This window comes from Rhinoderma darwinii, chromosome 4 (genome assembly GCF_050947455.1).
Source record: "Rhinoderma darwinii isolate aRhiDar2 chromosome 4, aRhiDar2.hap1, whole genome shotgun sequence".
NCBI lineage: Eukaryota > Metazoa > Chordata > Amphibia > Anura > Rhinodermatidae > Rhinoderma > Rhinoderma darwinii.
This window is the reverse complement of record NC_134690.1, coordinates 318975978-318999618: the sequence shown is the minus strand read 5'-3', so window position 1 is coordinate 318999618 and position 23641 is coordinate 318975978. Positions and strand designations below refer to the sequence as shown.

Genomic DNA, 23641 nt, shown 5'->3' with positions numbered 1-23641 from the left:
GTTTCCCCCTCCGACCTCCAATTGAAATTAGTTTGAGGCAGAAAATACCTGCGGCGCTCGTTTGGAGTACTTTTTTGCCTGCATCATTTGCATTAGCTTTAACGGCTTAAAAAAAACCACAACAAAAAATGTCAAACAACGCTGTCAATTCAAAATCTGCTTCAAAATTCCAGATGGAATTTTGAGGCAGAAATTTTTGCCTCACAAAAAACGCTGTGTGAACATACCCTACGAGTGTAGTGCTTGTTTTTAGCCATTTTCTGTCTTTCTCTAAACAATTTTTGGTAGGGGTGCCCTGAGGAAATTTTATTTTTCCAGTGGTGCTTTGAGTCCGAAAAGGTTGGGAAACTCCTAACTAGGCTACTGGATCACGCCGCCCTACACAAGGATCACGTCGTGGAGCAGCTCAGTTTGTCGTGGGAATGGGGCCTAGGTGGTATAATTTTTTTTGTTTGGAGGCACTGTCTACAAGGGGCTGATGGCACGATTTACATATAATGGCACTGTCTACAGAAAGGCTGTATGGCGCAATCTACAGGGGGCACTATCTACAAGGGGGTGCTGTGTGTGGCAGCTAGGGGAGGGGTCATTAAACTGTGTGGGCTTCACTAAGCGGACATTATACTGTGTAGGTGTCCTACAGGGGGCAATATACTGTGTGTGGCACTTAGGTGGCATAATACTGTGTAGGCACAATTAGAGGACAAAATACTGTGTGCTTGAAGGGGTTATAATATATTATTTAATATTATTATACTGTATGGGGGGCACTAAAGGGGCATTACACTGTGTGGGGGCACTATGGGGGGCATTATACTATTTTTATGGGGAATTTTTTTATGATGGGTTGGGGCGCCGAAAGATAATTTCTCACGGGGCGCCATCTACCCTAAGGCCGGCCCTGCCCCCTCTCAACTAGTTTCCATCTGGAATCGCCAATTTACGGCCACCACACCAGGCGAAATGGGAGTCAGGTGAGCCCTGTTCTGCATTAAGGTTTGGGTCATAGAGCTAAGACCCAGATCTATGAAACATTTATGGCAGATTCTGTAGATATGCCATAAATGTCTAAGTTGGGAATACCCCTTTAAGGAGGAACCCTTTTTTGGTACCACATTTATACATTTGAGCGCGTTAGAGGAGATCCTGTGTTTTTGGTGAAAACTAACTATATATGGACTATTTGTAATGGCAGTAAACTAAAATGCAATTTTACAGCAAGTAATATGTACATTGTGAATTTTTTGTGTGATACCATTCTGGCTAAAAATCTACTGTGTAGGTGAATTGCCATTTTAAGCATTTATATATTTCCAAATTAATAAATACACATTACCTACCAGATCATAACCCATTGAAATGAGACAAGCCCTGAAATCATCGTGATCCATCATTCCCTTTTTTCTCTGTTGGAAGATCATATTGAGAGATATTTTAGGCCAGTAGTTGCATGTTATCTCACAATTATTCTAAAAGGCAGTTTCCAGTATTTAAAGTAGATAAAATATATCATGCGTAGTAAAGAAATAAACGAGTTATTGTTCAATAAAATAGATGGTTCTTATTCTAATGAATAATAATTTCATTTTACCAGAGGGAAACAGGGATTATACTTTCATTCAGAATGAAAAAAGGCAAAAAAAGTGTTGTCTGGTTAAGAATTTTTTTTTTCAATGTCCTATAAGAGAATTCTATTTTAATGGGGTAAGGGGTGAGGCACCTGATCAGCACCCTCATCTAATATCCAGAGTAAAGAGTGGCTACACAGAGTGTCTCACACTCCTGAGGACCCGGGACATCCGTGCATTACACGCCTATTGGTTTTAATGGGAACTGTGTAATACTTCATTTCACTTGTTGCGGTGCTGCAATGGAGTTGAACACTTGCTCCTGAGTTCTTTTGCATATTACGGCTGATTGCTCGGGTATCAGCATTCAGACCGCCTGTGATCAGCTAAAACAAAAAGGGAATGTCCAAAGTGATTAACCCTTTCCCATCACTAATATGCCTATTTACGTCAGGTCTCAATAGCAATGCACTAATTTTGCCATAGACTGCAATATTGTGATATTGCAGTCTATGGCATAAGCGATCGAATGATCGCAGGTTCACGCCCCCTAGGGGGGCTAAATAAAAGTGAAAAAAATGTAAAAAAGCTTTTTGAAAAATAAAAAATTATAAAAATTCAAATTACCCCCCCTTTCCCTAGATCACATATAAAAATAAAAACGAATATAAACATAAACACATTAGGTATCCCCGTGTCCAAAAATGGCCGAGCTATAAAAATATAAAAATATTTATCCAATACGGTGAACGTCAGAGCAAGAAAAAATGGCCGATCGCAGTTTTTCTCATTTCCGCTGATTTCAGCATTTAACTCCTTAAATGCGGCGCTCGATTGCGATCGCCACATTTAGGGGGTTTGTAGCACATCAGCAGCCCCCATGCAATTGTGGGGGTTGCTGATGCTTGTGAAGGAAGGCATCCGGTGGCCAGACAACGGCTCTGGCTGGTCCTCGTAGACTTACTGTCAGAGTGACTGTGACGTCACACTGACAGTTGGAATACATTACACTACTAGGTAGTGTAATGTATTCTAGCAGCGATCAGTGCTGCAGGTCAAAAGACAAAGTCTAAAAAGTTAAAAAAATAAATAAAAAAAAGTTAATAAAAATGTTTTACAAAAGTGTAAAAATAAAAGATTTTTTTTTCCTATAATAAGTCTCTATAAAATTATAATGTTATTTTTCCCGCACTGTGAACACCGCAAAAAAAACTAAGCGAAAAACAATGCCAGAATCACTATTTTTTGGTCACCACCCCTCCCAAAAGAAAGAATAAAAAGTGATTAAAAAGTCGCATGTAAACCAAAATAGTAATAATAAAAACTACAACCCGTTCCGCAAAAAACAAGCCTTACACTGCCTTTTTGACTGAAAAATAAAAAGTTATGGCTCTCAGAATATGGTGACACAGAAAATTAATTATAAACAAGTTATTTTTTTGTGCAAACGCAGCAAAACATAAAAAAAACTATATACCGTATTTTTCGAACTATAAGACGCAGTTTTTAGCAAGAATAAATATTGCTAGAAAGTCCCTGCGTCTTACAGTCCGCAGTCAACGGCATCGCCGGGCGTCTTGACCGCTCCTTCCCGACCTATGACGTGCCGGCACATCATGGAGCTCGAGGGGGGTGATGTATGGAGCGGGCTCACGCGCTGAGCCCGCTCCATACACTGCAGGTGTCAGCTTCTGACATGCTACTATAACGGCCAGGAACAGCAATTTTGCTGTTCGTGGCAGTTTAAAGGGCTTGTGCCATAAAACACATGTATCCCCTATCCACAGGATAGGGGATACATGTGTGATCGATAAGGAGAACGGGGAACGAAAGTTAACAAGACCGCTGCATGAGAAGCTGTGACTTCCGCGTTCTGTGTCTGGCAGCTTCATAGAGATCAATGGGATTCTTCTGCGCATGTGCGAGTGGCTCTCCATTGATCTCTATGGAGCTGCGGAACAAATAAGCCGGACACAGAACCCGGAAGTCCAGGCTTCTCATGTAGCGCTCTGGGTGACTTTCGGTCCCCTGTTCTCCTTATCGCTGGGGGTCCCAGCGGTCGGACCCACAGCGATCTCACATGTAGACCCTATTCTGTGGATAGGGGATACATGTGTTTTATGGCAAACCCTTTTAACTAGTTCAATGTCGTGGTCAATAGCGACCGCTGCATTTATAGGGGTTTTTCTATGAAGGACATTTATGACATATCCACAGGATATTTCATAAATGTCAGATAGATGCAGGTCCCAGCTCTGGGACCCGCACCTATCTGTAGAACAGGGCCCCCTAAACCCCATTTTCTAGCTTTCTGTGCTCTCCCGGCCACTTGATTACATGTGGAGTTACTGAAACAGCGTAACTCGCTGAGCTGCGGTGTTTCTGTAACTCCCATAGGACTGAACAGTAGTTACGGAAATAGCGTAGCTCGCATGCTACACTGCTTCCGTAAGTGTAATTCACTACTATGGGAGTTAGGGAAACATTGTAGTTACGCTGTTTCAGTAACTCCACATGTAACCAAGTGGCCGCTGGTTCAAGTCCCCTAGGTGAACTAATAAAATGTGTAAAAAAAAAAAAAATGTTAGATACATTTTTAGGAGTGTAAAAAAAAAAAACCTTTTCCCATTTTTCCCTAAGCACAATCTAAAAAATAAAATAATTTCGTCCCGCAACAAAAGAAGCCCTCACACCGCTCAATTGATAAAAAAACATATAAAAAAAGTTTTGGCTCTCAGAATGTGGTGAAACAGAATAAATTATTATTTAACAAATCATTTTTTTTCCTATTTTCTGTTGTCTAAAACCTGGGTGCGTCTTATGGTCAGGTGCGTCTTATAGTCCGAAAAATATGGTACATACTAGTATAGAAAACCTGTTACGCGGGTTTCCTAGCAAAAGGAATGCAGTGGTTTGTTAATATATATAAATGCAAATATATAGCTGCCCCCACACCAAATAATGCCCCCGATAGCTGCCCCCACATAGTATAATGCTGCTTATAGCTGCCCCCACACAATACATTGCTCCCCATAGATGCCCCACACAGTATAATGCCCCCATAGCTGCCCCCACACAATATAATGCCCCAATATCAGCTCCTCCCACAGTATAATGCCCCTCTTAGCTGCCCGCACAGTATAATGCCCCCCATAGCTTCCCCCACACAGTATAATGCCCCCCATATCAGCTCCTCCCACAGTATAATGCCCCTCATAGCTGCCCCCACAGTATAATGTCCCTCATTGCTGCCCCACACAGTATAATGACCCCCATAGCTCCCCCAATACAGTATAATGCCCCCATAGCTGCCCCCACAGTATAATGCCCCCCATAGCTGCCCCCACAGAATAATGCCCCCCATAGCTGCCCCCACACAGTATAATGCCCCCCATAGCTTCCCCATACAGTATAATGCCCCCCATAGCTTCCCCCACACAGTATAATGCCCCCCCATAGCTGCCCCCACACAGCATAATGCTCCCGATAGCTGCCCGCACACAGCATAATGCTCCCCATAGCTGCCCCCACAGTATAATGCCCCCTCCCTCCCATACACAGTATAATGCCCCCCTCCCTCCCATACACAGTATAATGCCCCCCTAAGTCCCATACACAGTATAATGCCTCCCTCCCTCCCATAATGCCCCCATAGCTGCCCCCACAGTATAATGCCCCCATAGCTGCCCCCACAGTATAATGCCCCCATAGCTGCCCCCACACTATAATGCTCCCCATAGCTGCCCCCGCACAGTATAATGCCCCCTATAGCTTCCCCATACAGTATAATGCCCCCGATAGCTTCCCCCACACAGTATAATGCCCCCCATAGCTGTCCCCACAGAGAATAATGCTCCCCATAGCTGCCCGCACACAGCATAATGCTCCCCGTAGCAGCCCCACAGTATAATGCCCCCTCCCTCCCATACACAGTATAATGCCCCCCCTCCCATACACAGTATAATGCCCACCTCCCTCCCATACACAGTATAATGCCCACCTCCCTCCCATACACAGTATAATGCCCCCCTCCCTCCCATACACAGTATAATGCCCCCCTCCCTCCCATACACAGTATAATGCCCCCCTCCCTCCCATACACAGTATAATGCCCCCCTAAGTCCCATACACAGTATAATGCCCCCTCCCTCCCATACATAGTATAATGCCCCCTCCCTCCCATACACAGTATAATATCCCCATATGTACGGACCAAATAGAAAAATAATAACATACATACTTACCTATCCCCGTTCCCACGACGGGTGGATGAACCTTTGCCTCCTCTGCACTGTGCTCAGTGTGCTGTGAGCGGCTCAGCGAAAGCAGGCGTGATGTAGTATATATAAGTGTATATTTCCCCTCTAATTTGCTTTATAACCTGTGAAACGCCGAAAGAGTTAAGAAACTTTCTGAATGTTGTTTTGAATACTTTGAGGGGTGCAGTTTTTAAAATGAGGTGATTTAATATAAGGCCCTCAAAACCACTTCAGAACTAATCTGGTACCTGTAAAAAGAACTTTTTGAAATTTTCTTGAAAATTTGAGAAATTGCTGCTAAAGTTCTAAGCTTTGTAACGTCCTAGAAATATAAAAGGACGTTCAAAAAACTTTACAAACATAAAGTAGACATATGGGAAATGTTAACTAGTGACTATTTTGTGTGGTATTACTATCTGTTTTACAAGCAGATCTATTTACATTTAGAAAAATGCAAATTTTTGCAAATTTTGTCTAAATTTTGGTGCTTTTCACTAATAAATATTGAATTTACCAGATATTTTTCCACTATCATAAAGTACAATACGAGAAAATAAACTCAGAATCGCTTGGATAGGTAAAAGCATTCCTAAGTTATTACCACATAAAGTGACACATGTCAGATTTGGAAAAAATCGGCTGTGCCACAAGGCCAAAACAGGCCTTTGTCCTAAAGGGGTTAATTAGTACCATTAGAAAGTAAAACTTGTCCCGTAAATATTAAGTCCTCATATGGCTGTGTCAATGAAAAAAATAAGAGTTATGACTTTTTGAAGGCGGGGAGGAAAAAACAAAAGCATAAAAATGAAAATGACTCGGGTCCTGAAAGGCGTAAAAGATTTTCTTGCTTTGTGAGTAACCTATACTTCCTTGTTCTCATTGAAAAGTGAAGGGTTCAAACTCCATTACATCAGTAGCACTTTGAGAACTGAAAAATGCACTTCAGAGGGGTTGGGGTACAGTATTGGGAAAGTTATTAGCAATATAGAAATTCACAAAAAAATGTTATTCTGTGTGTTCAAATCTAAGCAATATAACCTATTTTTACATTTTCCTTGAATTTGGCAACTGGAATAAAGCCTTCATAAAGCAGTTTTCTCCTTGCTATGCAATGAAGATGATACAATTAACCTTGGCATAATAGTATCTGCTCATGGATTGTCACTCTATAAATAACACTAAACACAATGTACACAGCTTTATTGTATCATGCTTAAAATAGCTGTCCATGAAAGGATTTCTCCTGGTATGACTGATAAGGCCGCATTCTGTGAATCACAACTGATGGAATTAATGGTATTCTATTCTTGTCTGAGATTGCCAGGGAGTTATATAGAAATCCTCATGAGAGTTTTATATGGGCAGTCACTCAGACTTGCATAGACAGGACTGATCAGTAAGCAATATATAGATGATATTTTGCTATAATCAAGTCATTGTCATGTTCCTGTTTGGAAATATATAATAAAGTACCATGAAAAAAATCACATGGGATTGTGATGGTCATATGCAACAAAGGTCAATGTGTATTTTTCTGAATAATTAACTCTATCAGTACTGGCCTTACACCATTTCACTGTCCTATAATTATCAATATTACCTTGTCGAAATGATTGAATGAAGAGCGAAATTCATTAATCTGCTCCTGTGTTATGCCTTTGGCATCGCGTGTAAGCATCTGAGTTTCAATTTCATTGATTGTTCTTGCTATTGTAGTTAGCAGGAGCTCCCAGCCTACACGCATGTGCTGCAAGGAAAAACAAAGTCTGGTCAAGTACTCATTTACCTAGTGAAGCAACATTAGTCCAGTTGTGGGAATTATGCATATCTATCACCAATCCAATATCTATCTATCTATCTATCTATCTATCTATCTATCTATCTATCTATCTATCTATCTATCTATCTATCTATCTATCTATGACCAATCCAATATCTGTCTGTCTGTCTGTCTATCTATCTATCTATCTATCTATCTATCTATCTATCTATCTATCTATCTATCTATCTATCTATCTATCTATCTAATCTATCTATCTAATCTATCTATGTTTCTGTCGAGACAGAAAATCCAAAGTCCAACAGCACAGACGGCTTGTGGGTGCAGGCCCTAGGGAACAGACCCACATCCCATATATACAAAGCAAAAAACAGGCAGCACAATGTAGGTAAAGTGAAAAAATTAGGTACTTCATTACCCTCAGTGCAAGGTCTCATCTTTGTCCAGTGGAGCCTTTCTCACGTCTTTATCATGTTTCTTTCTTTCTTTTTATCTATTTTCTATCTACCTATTTTCCATTTATCTATCTATCTATCTATCTATCTATCTATCTATCTATCTATCTATCTATCTATCTATCTATCTATCTTCCATCCATCTATCCATCAATCTATCTATCGTAAATACAAAATTACGTGATCTATTTACTTATCCATCTGTGTAATTTTTGAAATCCTGGAGCTTTTCTTAAGTAAAAAATATATTATGCAACCCCTTAACATATTTTGATCGATTGTACTGCGTCCATGCGATTACCCATGGGACTGTAATTTATCGATCCATCAAGTTTTTACTAGTTATTTATATTACAAACTAGTCCACTGTACATCTAATTAATTGTATAAGTTCAAATTATGAATTGTAACTACCTGAAAGAACGATTAAAATAACTTTTATTAAATATGATACTAAAAATGGGCTGTTTGCCAATATCTCTAGTAGGCAAAAGCAATAGTTATCAGACTGGTTGGAGCATAAGGAGAGAAGAGAGCAAAGGCTCAATTAGCATATGGTATACCCTCCCTGCTACAACTCACTAACTATATGTAGCAGATACATATTGCCACTAGAATTCGTACTGTATAGCGTGTCCCTACGCGTTTCTGCACCCGGTATCGCGTCCGCAGGGGTACACAGACTATGTTTTAATTATATATACCACCGGCTAGTACTGCTGTGTACTATAAGGTATCACCCAGTGCATATATATGACAATGAATGATCAATTGTAAATTGCTGGACAGCACTTAAAAGTGCTGTATCGTGTCTCCCGGCGTGCCAACAACACTGATATCTGGCTGTTATAAATTACTGATAAATAAGTCTGAACAAAGTTCTATTGCTTTTCCTATAGATGTACGTCTGAGCGTAGAATTTCCCTTAATGTAGACTTTTAATACTTAATTCTCTTCATAATTTTTTATTTTTATATGATTTACTTATTACATAGCTTATTGAAACGGAAAGATCAGATTTTTTTCTCACCTCCATAGTATAGTTAGTGTGTTTGTTGTCAAAGATAAGCGACTCCTGAATAATCTGGTGATCGCCTTCCAACTTGTCAATGTTATGCTTGTAATTAATAATGTTCTGTTCTTGCTGCTTGAGATTGTTCATCTGATCTTCAAGAGTTGTACTGAGATCAACAGAGCTGCGAGCAATTTCCTGTACAACACACACATTATTACATATCAATCATTTTTGCAATGCTTTTCAATATTCGTATAATATTCACTAATGTCTATAAACACTATATAATATTTTAGTAAAATCTGAACTTATCACCATTGACTTGAATATGTGGGTGTACCAAAAACATACAGTTTAGTAATTTCTTTACCTCCATCTTGTTCTGAATCCACGGTCCTATGACATTTGCCTGAGCAGCAAACTGGCGGCGCAAACGTTCATTAGCTTGTTGACGTGCCAGCTCTTCTTGCAAAGACTGGTCTCTAGTAGGTACAAGCCTTTTTACCTTCACGGAGAAATGAGGTTTAATACATCAAAATTATATTTACTATTTTACAATGAATTAAAGCCATGCCATGTGTATAGGTTTTAATGACCTAATCAGTATATAATAGAAGTAGCCTAAAATAAAATAGAACTGACTAAAATAAAATGGCAATGGAACAGCTTATTGAATGAAATATAAAATAATTAATAGCTCTCACATTGGAGAAGTGCCAGACCCATCCTAGACATGTCCCATTAAAACACGCAGGAGGGCAGACTGCTTGCACCATTATCCCCCTTAAGAATTTGCCCCTAAGAGCGCATTGACATTGATTATGTTTTCATCTCCTCATTCCAAAAGCCATACTTTCTGTTTTTTTGCCGACGTTGCCGTATAAGGGCGAATTTGTTGCGAGATTAATTGTATTTTGCAATTTTGGGGTACTGTGATGGATGGTCCATTTGCTTTCATTCTCTGCATTAAATTAGATTATGAATTATCAAGCAGGATGCCGGATTATGCAGAGATGTAATTTCTATTCCACCTGCAATGACCTTCTCCCCGTTTTTGTTTTCTTTTATCTGTTCTTATATTATTTATACATTATTGCAAATAACCCCCACACTCCTTAATTTTGAGTTTTTCATATGGAGGTGTTAAGCCTGATGTAAGCATCTAATGAAAAATGTAAATATTACATTTGAAATGTATTGTATGTCTGTGATTGTCTCAATATGATATATTCTCATTGTCATGCTATTAGCTGAATCAGAGTTATTGTCATATAGAAAATGATTGGCTGAAATCAAGCCTACTCCCTTTTATGAAAGATATTATTGTAATTGATTTATCAATAAAGGTCGGAGGAGTATTTTTGAGCATACAATCAGTCTCTGTGTCTCTTACTTCTCTCCGATATATCGATATAACCAATGATTTGGATCTGTATAAGTGTCGGTTGGTACACTCGTCTAAAATTTCAGTCTAATATATTTTAGGTCATGATTGCTTCAACATTACATTTAATGTATTGAACAATGTTTAACTTTTTTTAGGGATGGTAATGGAAAAAATTGCAATTTTGCCAATGTTTTTTAAGTTTTGTTTTTACAGCGTTTACTGTGCAGTACATATGACAAGTAAACTCTGTTCTGAAGGGCGTTAAAATTATGACAAAACCAAATTTATATGTTTTTCTTTCTGTTTGACTACTTTTTTTTACCATTGATAAAACTGTATAGGGGCTTATTTTTTGTTGGGACGAGATGTAGTTTCAATTGGTATCATTTTCGTGTACATATGACCTTTTGATTATTTTTTATTGTGTTTTTTGGAAGTTAAGATGACCAAAAAACATAAATTCTGATATTGTTTTTTAACGTTTTATTTTCATAGTACAGGTTATTACAGATGCGGGATACCAATTATATGTTTTTTAAAATTTGTCCAATTTTTCCCGTTATAAAGTATTTTTTATGGGAAAAACGTTTTTCTACACTTTTTTTTTCCTTGGGATTTTTTTTTTCTTTTTCTATAAACTTTGATGAACTTTTTTTCAACTTTTATTTAGCCCTCTATGGACTTCCCCTAAATAGAAATGATTTCTTGTTCTCTTGATTACCTTTTCCCACTTGGTACGGAGTTCCTCCAGGGTAATAGAGCTATAGGGATTAACTGAAGATACTCTAATATTATAGCTCTGAATCACTTTCTCCACCTCGTTCTGGATGCCTATAATTGCTTGCCTTTCACTGTCTGCTTCCGGCAGCGTGGCTTTAAACTGTTCATGGGCAGTTATTAATTTCTGAAAAATAGAAAGTAAACACAGACTATTTTATACTTTAAAAATAATAGTAAATAATAATAATTACAATGTTTATGCGGAGTAATAACTCACCAAGAGACAAAGAAAAAACTGTGCTATAGCTATTTACAAATAGAAAAACAGACAACTGATTCCTAAAAACTAGCTTAGGGGTACGTGTGCTAGTAAATCTGCTGTATGAAATATTTAGAATACTGGATTGTATATTTTCTAGTACATATTATTAACAATGCTTTTGTACATACCTTTACATACATTATCAATCACATAACTATATAGGTGAATTACGGAGGACTCAGCATAATGGTAATAGCTAATTACTATTTTTTATTAAAGGATGACTCTAAAGGTATAATGATGGTCCCTGCATGGCCCTTCTCCTACTTGTTCTAGTAAAAATATATGTATTTAGTAACTAGTCAACAACTCAGTGCTGGGTCCCAGCTGTGATCTTCCTGCATCTGGCAGCCAATACCAGAATTGTCATGGTGATATGAATATAGGATATGGGCTAAGGCCTCATGCACACGACCGTAAAAACTCCCGTTATTACGGGTCGTAATTACGACCCGTAATAACGGGCTCATAGACTTCTATTGGTGACGGGTGCCTTCCCGTTTTCTCACGGGAAGGTGCCCGTGCCGTTGAAAAAGATAGAACATGTCCTATTTCAGGCCGTAATAACGGCACGGACAGTCCATAGAAGTCTATGGAGCTCTCGTAATGACGGGTGGCTACATGTGTGCACCCGTCATTACGGCAGCGTTGCTAAGCGACGTCAGTAAATAGTCACTGTCCAGGGAGCTGAAAGAGTTAACTGATCGGCAGTAACTCTTTCAGCACCCTGGACAGTGACTACCGATCAGAATAAACCTGTAAAAAAATAAAAATAAAAGACGTTCATACTTACCGAGAACTTCCTGCTTCCTCCAGTCCGGTCTCCCGCCCGTTGCCTTGGTGACGCGTCCCTCTCGACATCCGGCCCGACGTCCTGGATGACGTTTCAGGCCATGTGACCGCTGCAGCCAATCACAGGTCAATCACAGGCTGCAGCGGTCACATGGACTGCCGCGTCATCCAGGGATGTCGGGCTGGATGTGAAGAGAGGGACGCGTCACCAAGACAACGGCCGGGTAAGTATGAATTTCTTTAACTTTTATTACAGAAAGGGCTGTCCCTTCTCTCTATCCTGCACTGATAGAGAGAAGGGGCTGCCGATTAGTTCAGTGCTATTTTGCCGCCAAAAACGTGCCCGTAAATACGGGTGGAATACGGGTGACACCGGACCCGTATTTACGCCAGTATTTACGGGTGGGAAAAAATACGGTCGTGTGCATGAGGCCTTATTAGAGAGGTGTCAGATGTGCAGCTCCCCTCTGCCTTCCTCTACCCTGCTCCCTGTGACTGTCATATACACGGATAAGGGGGGGGGGGGGGATATCTCAGTCTAAGTGAGGATGGTGGGGGAGGGTGGAGGGTTTGCTGCACATCTGACACATTCTCCCATGAGATCAGTAAATTACACTAACTACATTTTTTATATTATGCATCTTTTGATGTCTTGCATAGACTGTATTCACAATCTGTCATTCTTACAAAAAACACGTAAAAATGTTGGCATAAATAGCATATGTGAATGCAGTCGTAGTTTGTCCCTAGGCTTACCTGAATTTCCTCCACACTGTGGACAATAAACATGTCCTGGAGATCCTCCATGGCTCCCTCCATCCAGATGTTGAAAGGTGCGGCCCTCTTGATGAACTCCAGGTGAAGATGATCAACAGTTTCTAAAAGTTTCTCAGTTCGCTGCATAGAGAAAAAAAAATTGCATCTAAACTAACCACCACGGGAAAGTGCATTGTCCATGAAAGTGCAGGTTTTTGCTACATTTTCAAAGATCTGCAGTAAGGAGAAGTCAGGCTTCAATACGTTTTTCAGAGCTCCTTCAGTGCTGCTATTCATGAGTATAATAAAAGGTAAAATTAGCGATTTATGGCAAACTACTTAATGCTATACTATTATTTTTATCATTTGTAACATTGTAGCTTGAGATGTGGCACCCAGGAGAAACTTCTTCTTTACTCCTGGGTAATAGATAGCAGTAGCCTTCCAATCTCTCGGCAGCTAAGGCTTCATGCACACGACCGTGCCCGTAACTACGACCCATAATTACGGGCACGGCCGGCCACGGACGACTGTGGACAGCCGGCCATTTTTACGGACCGTGCTCCCATTATAAAGTATAGGAGCACGGTCCGTAAAATAAAAAAATAGGACACGTCCTATTTTTTTGGCAGGTTTCTACGGCACGGACACCCTTCCGTAGACATACGGGAAGGTGTCCGTCGGCCATAGAAATGAATGGGCCCGTAATTACGGTCCGTAATTACGGGCAATTTTACGGTCATGTGCATGGGGCCTAAGGTAGCAGGTTATTTAACCCTTTCAGAAACATTAAATGTAAAGTCAGCATTTCCTAAAAGTGCAACTTAATAAAATTGACCCATAGGTATGTGAATGTTTCTCGAGATTCTTAAAATAGGAGATACAGTATGTGAGATATAGTAGTGGGGCAGCGATTTTTCTTATGTAGTCAGCCCACCCCCAGCCCAGAATGGCTTCTCTCTCAGCTAGTAAATAGAGATAAGGAAACTAGAATTTAGGTGTCCCTTTAAATTCTGTAAAGAAAGGTGGCCCAGTTTAGGTCAGCAGCATTCTTTCTTTTAATGGATGGTAAAAGGCTGTGCAGGGACCCGCACCTATCTCCAGAATGGTGGTTACCTAACCTTGTCCTGTCTGGCGAGGTGGCCACCACATCCAGGCAGAGAATGAATGGAGAGGTTGCCATGCACGCGCCCGCTTGCTCGACTGTTTCTGTAATTCCGATAGGGTTGAATGTAGAGAGCGTGGCCATCTCCCCATTTACTCTCCGCCTGGATGTGGCAGCCAGCGGCCACCTTACCAAGCAGGATGGGAGTCAGATGACCCCCATTATGGAGAAAAGTGGGTTTCCGAACTCCCATATCTATTAGACATTTATGGCATATTCCGTGGATATGTCATAAATGTTTCAGTTGGGAATCCCCCTTTAACCCAAGTATAATGGAAAGGAGATGGTGAGCAATCAAGCACAAACGCTTACTATTCCAGATCTAGCAGCACCAGAAGGGGTCTTATTTTAATCTTAGTTATGGGCATCCTCACCTTTATGTGCGCATCTGTAGAGCAGTATAGATATAAAAGGGTGGGCGCATGAAAAAACGAATTAGGGGAATTTGGTGAATTGCATTGCATTTTTTGAAAGTCAGTTACTAGGCAATATGTTAGCTATGGACCATGATGTTACTTTGCTTTCTTTTCTCTGAAATCACGTATCATTTGAGTTGCCCCACAATTAAAGGGAATGTGTCAGCTGTTTTAACTGCTATCAACCCCTATATAGGGGCTAGAGGGACATTTATGAACATACCCATGAGTGGCAGCAGTTATAAAGCGTATATTTTTTTATTTTTTAATAACCTGCACCGTATGCAAATTACTTTAGAAGTATCCACTGGGCATTTCTTCAGCAGGAAGGTGTCCTGCAATCTCTGCGGCAACCCCTCCCATCTAGGCTTGATTGACATCTTTGCAGGGGACAGCAGATGACGCAGGAGATGTCAATCATCCTATATTGGACGAGGTCAACAGGCTCACTTCCCAGTGAACACTTCTAAAGTAATTTGCATACTGCACAGGAGTTATTAAAACTTTTGGGGACTAATTGGGGACATTTGCTGGTGCTTCCCACAGATTGTAGGGATTTCAGGATTGTTATACGAAATGCTTTATTTGGTGTAATAAAAACTGTGCATTTTAGGATTGGATTAAACCCTTCCTCAGGTACATATATCGGTATCGGCTATTACACTAAAAACCGGGATAGGGGAAGCCAGGCTGCTACCCAACTATTGGAACTATGCCCAAAAGCTACTACGGGAGCTGTGCCCTCCAGCACAACCCCCATAGGTTAGAAGATCCACCTATACAGACCTTCTTGCTGAAAGTTTTTTTTAAAAGTGTTGCCCTATGAAGAATATATATATATAATGTGTCCAGTGTTCATGGACATACATAATCAGTAGCTCAGTCCCACCACCCATATCCTCTTGGACACGGGTGGCGGAGTAATTTCTTCTATTGTTCAATGTAATATTGAATAATGGGGCAACCCTTTTAAAGAGGCTCTGTCACCAGATTTTCAAACCCCTATCTCGTATTGCAGCAGATCGGCGCTGCAATGTAGATAACAGTAACGTGTTTTTTTTTCAAAAACGAGCATTTTTGGCCAAGTTATGAGCATTTTTATATTTATGCAAATGAGCCTTTCTTAAGTACAACTGGGCGTGTTTAAAGTTATGTCCAAGTGGGCGTGTATTGTGTGTGTACATCTGGGCGTTTTTACTTGTTTTACTAGCTGGGCGTTGTGAATAGAAGTGTATGATGCTGACGAATCAGCATCATCCACATCTCTTCGTTACCACCCAGCTTCTGGCAGTTCACAGACACACAGCGTGTCCTCGCTCATCCGACGCGATGAAGTTCCTGTGGGAGGAAGTGAGTGACGTCACAGCGTGATCTCGCGAGGACAAGCTGTGTGTCTGCACTGCCAGAAGCTGGGTGGTAACGAAGAGAAGTGGATGATGCTGATTCGTCAGCATCATACACTTCCATTCACAACGCCCAGCTAGTAAAACAAGTAAAAACGCACACAATACACGCCCACTTGGACATAACTTTAAACACGCCCAGTTGTACTTAAGAAAGGCTCATTTGCATAAATATAAAAATGCTCATAACTTGGCCAAAAATGCTCGTTTTTGAAAAAAAAAAAACGTTACTGTTATCTACATTGCAGCGCCGATCTGCTGCAATACGAGATAGGGGTTTGAAAATCTGGTGACAGAGCCTCTTTAACTGCTTTACATTTTACAGCTAAAAAAAATAAACTGGACTATATCTATATATCTACACACAATCTAACAATGATATTTAATGAGATGGGTAGTCAACAACACTGCATTGATTTAAATAAAAACTCAGGATTTATTGCATATTTTTTTTAGTGATGCCAGGACATAAGTTATGTCTATATACCAAACCTCATTTAAAAAGCTATTGGTAGGAATGATATGGAAGCAGAGCTTCTATTCACAGGGGCAAAGCACTTCAGCCTGTGTCCCAGAGCCAAATTCAGAGTATAATTTATGCATTGTATTCATTAAAGTTCAGAAAGAAAATTTGCATATAATTTCCTATTCTAGCTATGAAAGGCTTGACTGCTATAAAAACTCTGCTCTCCTTTGTCAATGCTTGTTTTGATTTGCAGTCCTATCAGTTTCTATAAATCCTGCAATCCTATGTGTATACGTTTTCTGTAAAGGTTTGAGACTGATTTATCCTGACTTCAGGTGATTTATTGAAGCAACTTGTATCAAAGGGTTTTGAAGAATTACATACAAGTAAGTGTACAGATACATTGTTTTCTCTAGAAAATATATAGAAATAAAACAAAAGTATTGGGTTGTTTTTTATCTTATTTTTTTATAACCCACCTCAAGAGCTTCCCTCCTTTTCTGGGTTAATGTTCCAAGTCTGTCCCACTGGTCACAAATCGTTTGACATCGTTCATTAACTCTGGCTGCATCACAATAATCCAGCTCACTGGGTGGAGAAAAAGATAAGAACATTATTCTGCTCTAAAATAGTGTTTAACATGATAATATGAAGATTGTGTCTGAAAGACTTCCACAACAACATTACACCAAGGTATCCCAAAACATGGACATCTTTTAACCCCTTCAGGACTGAGCCTGTTTTGGCCTTCAGGACGAAGCCGATTTTTCAAATCTGACATGTGTCACTTTATGTGGTAATAACTCCGGAATGCTTTTGCCTATCCGAGCAATTCTGAGATTGTTTTCTCGTGACATATTGTACTTTATGTTAGTGAAAAAATTTGGTTGATAAATTCAATATTTATTTGTAAAAAACACCAAGAATTGGAGAAAATTTGCAAAAATTAGCATTTTTCTAAATTTAAATGTATCTGCTTGTAAAACAGTTAGTAATGCAACACAAAATAGTTACTAGTTAACATTTCCAATATGTCTACTTTAGTTTGGCATCGTTTTTTGAACATTCTTTTATTTTTCTAGGACGTTACAAGACCTACTTTAGCAGCGATTTCTCATATTTTCAAGAAAATTTCAAAAGGCGATTTTTACAGGGGCCAGTTCAGTTCTGAAGTGGCTTTGAGGGCCTTATATATTAAAAAGTCCCCATAAATCACCCCATTTTGAAAACTGCACCCCTCAAAGTATTCATAACAGCATTCAGAAAGGGTTTTAACCCTTTGCTTTAATTCCTGTGAAACGCCTAAAGTAGAGGTGAAAGTTACAAATTTCATTTTTTTTTTACAAAATTCATTTGTAATAAATTTTTTCTATACCACAGAAGGTTTTACCTGAGAAATGTAACTTATTATTTATTGCCCAGATTCTGCCGTTTTTAGAAATATCCCACATGTGGCCCTAGTGCGCTAATTTACTGAAACACCGGCCTCAGAAGCAAAGGAGCACCTAGTGGATTTTGGGGCCTCCTTTTTTTTAGCATATATTTTAGGTACCATGTCAGGTTTGAAGAGGTCTTCTGGGGCCAAAACAATAATTAGTATGTGAAGATGAAAATCTACTTTTTTTCTGAAAAAACGTAGAACTTTTTCATTTTTTCAAGCAATAAAAGAGAAAAAACACCCCAACATATGTAAAGCAATTTCTCCCGATTATAGCAATACCCCATATGTGGTAATAAACTGCTGTTTGGACCCACAGCAGGACTCAGAAGGGAAGGAGCACCATTTGGATTTTGAAATTCTGATTTTGCTGGAATAGTTTTCAGTGCCGTGTCGCGTTTGAAATGCACTGGAGGGAACAAAATAGTGGAAACCCCCGGAAAGTGACCCCATTTTGGAAACTACACTCATCAAGGAATTTTTCTAGGGGTAAAGTTAGCATTTTGACCCCACAGTTGTTTTGCTGAATTCATTGGAATTATTCTGTAAAGGTACATGCGACTTTTTGATCACTTATTATTCAAAATTTTTGGAGGGGTGGTGACCAAAAAATAGTGATACCACATATTTGTACTTTTTTTTAACGTTTTAATTTTTTTCCCATAATCAAACTTATTATAGGAAAAAAAGCAGTTTTTGTTTTTTTTTAACTTATAACTCTTATTTTTACACTTTTTAAAAAAAAATGTATTAACTTTTTTTTTTTACTATTTTCTTTGCCGTACTGGGGGACTTGAAGACATGCAGCACTGATCGCTGCTATAAAACATTACACTACCTTCGTAGTGTAATGTATTATAACTGTCAGTGTGCAAGTTGCCAAGACAACCATCTTGACCCCCTGTGAATGCTCCATGGGGGGCGCCCATGTTCTACAAACCCCTTGAATGCTCCTGGTGCACACTGTCACCAACGTTGTGTGCTGGGAATGACTCAGTAACTGTACGTCCTCGTGCTGGAAGAAACGTCCCACGATGACGTACAGTTAGGAAGGTGCTAATTATCTTGTAGTATTTATAGAACCATAGAGATATCATGTAATGAGTTAGTGATCGGTTTCATTAATTAGACTCAGGGGCTACTCATGGAGTAGATGCCAAAACAGCGACTTGTTCCCCACAGTACCCCAAGCTGTCACAGATAACTTCATCCAATGTCTGCCACAGAAGATGGAGATACTAGTGAGTGACCACTGTTACTTTTCACTGACTACCACCAATAACCACCAGTGTTAGGCCCTGTTCACACAGAGTTTTTTTACAGGTTTTTTGACCCGGAAACCGCAACTGAAAACGCGCCAAAAAACCGCAGAAAATGCCTCTCATTGATTTCAATGGGAGGCAGAGGCTTTTTTTCCCGCAAGCGGGAAAAAGAAGCGACGTGCCCTATCTTCAGGCGTTTACGTCTCTGACCTCCCATTGACATCAATGGGAAGTAGAGAAAGCGTTTTTCACCGCATTTTTGCCCTCGGTGCTTAATGGCCGCAGGCAAAAAACGCTGCAAACGGCGTGCAGGCAAATCAAAATCTGCCTCAAAATTCCAGACGGAATTTTGAGTCCGAATTTTCTGCCTGCAAAAAACTCTGTATGAACATACCCTTAGGGTAATTTTACAGATGAAAATCAATTGGTGAAAACGAGTGCCGATCGTCGATATAGCGAGTCGTTAACATTTGAAAGACATGCATTTATATGTAACAATAATTGTATGTCCTTCCGTTAATTCGATCTCGTTTGAGAACGCTTATCTTTCCGGCCAACAATTCCACACCTCCTGTCTTGTCTACTCACGACTAGCGGGTGCCTGTTTACACGAGGGGTTGTACCGTCGACAGACGATAATTTAGAGGTCATAATTAAAAATTATATCAATGACAAAGGAGCTAATTGTTGCTGATTGCGCAACTGCTGAACATGTTTATACTGCCCAATGATTGCAAACTTTTACAGAATATTAAGATTTTTACACAATAATCACTCAGTTTATAATGCCTTTAAATGTGTCAGATGTGGATTGGATGGCTAACTGTAGAAAGCTTTTAAGTAAAGATGCCGAAGCAGCCGTGTGCACCACAATTATGAGCATATATTATCGCAATGATGCCGCATATAGCAGTGAAACATGTTGGGAAGCTAATGGCTTTTGTATTTTAACCATTTGCGCTGAATAGGAGACTATTAGGAAGAGAGAGAGACATCAGTTATTTATTTGGGGTGAAGCAGCAGTGAGATCAAGCTGTGATCGTCTCCTGTCCAGGATCTCTTAGAATCATAATAACAGCATATGAAGCTGTAGTTTGTCTCTTATTTTCATTCTCTGAGGCTATAGTAAGAATTCACCGCTTTAACTATTTACAGAATTGGTTACAACATAAACACTGATACAGATGTGATACAAAAATGTCAGTAAGGCTGGTCAGTAAGACCAGAGGTTTCCGTTTCCATCACCATTGATTTCAATGGTGACGAAGCCAGTGCCTGCGGTTTCCGTTTGTCTCTTTTGTGCACCGGACCCGTTTCAAACGTGTCAAAAACCTCTGGTTTCCGTCGGTGTCAGTTTGTGTCTGCTCAGGGTCCTGTTCTGATGGAAACCTCCCACGTAACGTCAGAACGGGACCCCAACGCAGATGTGAACAGAGCCTTATAAACAGTGTCTAGACACTGACAGACTGAGAAACACTGATACAAATTTGTCACTGAGAAATACTGATATAAACCAGTGTTTGGACGAATTTATAAATGCTGAATCACAAACAAGAAATACTATTATACTGCAAATTATAACATACCTTTTTTGTGGGCTCAATTGTTGTTTTTTTTAAACACTGCTTTTATGAAGCGTAAAAGTTATGTTTTATTAATCCAATGAGCAGTTATCAGGGGTACTTCTACTGGGCTAAGGAAAAACCATTCGGTTATGTGTATATATGAATACTGACTGTAAGCAGCAGTACAAAGTGGCGGTAGAATGTGGAGGTGGTAGGTAAAAAGTGTCTTCTCAGTTATGTCACATTATGGGGCCACTATTTGTCACTGTTTTAGGTGCATGTGACTATTACTGTTTTAGGGGCACAGTGGATGCCGCTGTCATGGGGCACTCTGGATTTGCTAATGGTTGTCCAGGGTCTTGAAAGTGTGGACACATGCACATATATAGGGATTATTAACATGGCCATATTTGTGTTCCGTAGTTCTTAGTGCAGCTTTTGCCAAAAACAAGAACTGATCTTGCCAGGGAGTAAGTTTCCAATCCAACTTTTGAGAAATAAAACACATGGGAGGGAAGGCATGGGCTCCATCTCTCTGCATATACTTGCCTGACGCTTTTCCTTGCCCTGGTTGAACATAATATTTGGGTTTCAGTTGGACTCAGGAGCCGCATTCGGGTCTCCAGAAGTTTAGGGGTGTAGTCATAGGGGTTACAGGGGTGACACTTGCACCCCAGCCAGGATACCTGAGGGAGCCCAAAGACCTTGTTACAGGTTTAGCATTGGGCCATAGGAAATTCAAATTACATTTTGTATTGGGCCCAAATTACTGCTCCGAGTAGAATTGCTCTTTATATGAGTATGTGTGATTTTTCCATAAGATTAGGAAAACCAGAAGAAGCTTAAAGAGACTCTGTCACCACATTATAAGTGCCCTATCTCCTACATAAGGAGATGGGTGCTATAATGTAGGTGACAGCAGTGCTTTTTATTTAGAAAAACAATCTATTTTCACCACGTTAGGAGCGATTTTAGCTTTATGCTAATTAGTTTCTTAATGCCCAAGTGGGCGTGTTTTTACTTTAGACCAAGTGGGCGTTGTACAGGGGAGTGTATGACGCTGACCAATTTAGCGTCATGCACTTCTCTACATTCATTTAGTCAGCACATAGTGACACTGCGTTGTTCACTATGTGCTGTCTTATACTGACATATTAACGTTACTGAAGTGTTTAGACAGTGAATAGACATTCCTTCCAGCCAGGACGGGATGTCTATTCACAATCCTGACACTTCATTAACGTTTCTGTGGTACTTAGAGCAGAGCAAGCGTAATCTCGCGAGATCACGCTGTAAATGACAGGTTACAGGGAGATTACGCTTTGTTCTGCTGTAAGTACCACAGAAACGTTACCGAAGTGCCTGGATTGTGAATTGACATCCCGTCCTGTCTGGAAGGAATGTCTATTCACTGTTTAAACACTTCAGTAACGTTAATATGTCAGTATAAGACAACACATCTGACTAAATGAATGGAGAGAAGTGCATGACGCTGATTGGTCAGCGTCATACACTCCTCTGTACAACGTCCACTTGGTCCAAAGTAAAGAGACGCCCATTTGAGCATTAAGAAACTAGTTAGCATAAAGGTAAAATTGCTCCTGACGTGGTAAAAATAGATAGTTTTTCTAAATAAAAAGCACTGCTGTCACCTACATTATAGTGCCCATCTCCTTATGTAGGAGATAGGGCACTTATAATGTGGTGACAGAGTCTCTTTAATATAGTTGAAAACCTAATAAGCAGCCGCTGGTAATGATTTACTGGAATAGAGTAATAAAACCAAATGGCTGTTGAGTCATTTGTATAAACTGAATGATTCTGAGTGAGGACTAAATTTAGCCATTAAATGTAAAGGGTTTTGAAAAGCCCAAGATAATATTCTTACGAAACTATGCTAGGAATTGTTATACACAGTACCTATGACACTATTGAATGCCACGGAAATATTTTATCATCTAAATGTCAGCAGCTGTGAGTCTGTGAGAGGAACATACTTCAGCTCCTGGGCGATGGCAGCAATCTGCTCCACTCGGTCTTGGCGGGAGGCCAGTTCGCTCTCAAAGGCCTCATGTTTCCTCAGCAGTGCGCGCACTTCTGTCAAAGATGAACTCTCATAGTCTTTTTGAATTAACATTTGCTCCTTTCCTAGAAAGAGGAATTTGAAAAGAAACATTAAAAGGTAAGTCTATCATAGACAATAACAAGGAAAAGTGAAAAAAAAAAATGGCCTAGTACAAAGCCGACAGCCTCCACGTGCTACCGTACAGGTATTGTTGGGTGCCTTTACACAAAGATAGCCTTCCCTAGAAGAAATGCTTCTACCGAAGAATACCTCCATACAAACGGAATCCGATGGAGTATATCGTGATTTTCTTTTCTAGTTTGATTTGCGCAGATTTCAACAGAAAAAAATCCATATAAAATGGGAGCCCTTCATAGGAGCCCTATTACAGCTCAGTAAAACACATAGCCATAATTCGCCTGTGTGCATGAGCCCTAAGTAACATTGACAACAAAGCAATACTACATAGAATTTGATCCTTATATCAATTAGTTAGTTACATTTGGTGTCATTAAATAAAAATCTCGATTTAAGGGGTTGCATCAGTGAGGGCTTGGACAAAAAGCGCTATCTTATTTTCCAGAAACAGCACCATGTCAGACCTAGACTTCTATGTAAGCCTGACTCTACTCAAAATGTAAAAATTCAGGTGTAACGGCAGTAATACTTCTTAAAGAGGTTTGCCGATCAGGGACATTTATGACATATCCATAGGAGATACCGTAAATGTCAGATAGAAACGGGTCCCACCTCTGGGACCCGCACCTATACCTAGAAAGGGGCCCTTAAACCCACCCTCTACGGTAC

At 39.9% G+C, this 23641-nt stretch overlaps 1 protein-coding gene across 2 annotated transcripts in view; it reads right to left on the bottom strand.

The window, feature by feature from the left end:
- The window catches only part of ACTN2 (actinin alpha 2), a 105716-nt gene that overhangs the window by 6986 nt on the left and 75089 nt on the right, over window positions 1–23641 (bottom strand). For both annotated transcript variants that reach the window (XM_075862759.1, XM_075862758.1), the window contains 8 exons: window positions 22767–22917; window positions 16984–17092; window positions 13055–13195; window positions 11186–11368; window positions 9448–9582; window positions 9093–9272; window positions 7428–7574; window positions 1341–1406 (listed from right to left, as the gene is read on the bottom strand). In XM_075862759.1, coding sequence (XP_075718874.1) covers window positions 1341–1406; window positions 7428–7574; window positions 9093–9272; window positions 9448–9582; window positions 11186–11368; window positions 13055–13195; window positions 16984–17092; window positions 22767–22917 — 1112 coding nt within the window. The remainder of the gene's footprint in view (window positions 1–1340; window positions 1407–7427; window positions 7575–9092; window positions 9273–9447; window positions 9583–11185; window positions 11369–13054; window positions 13196–16983; window positions 17093–22766; window positions 22918–23641) is intronic.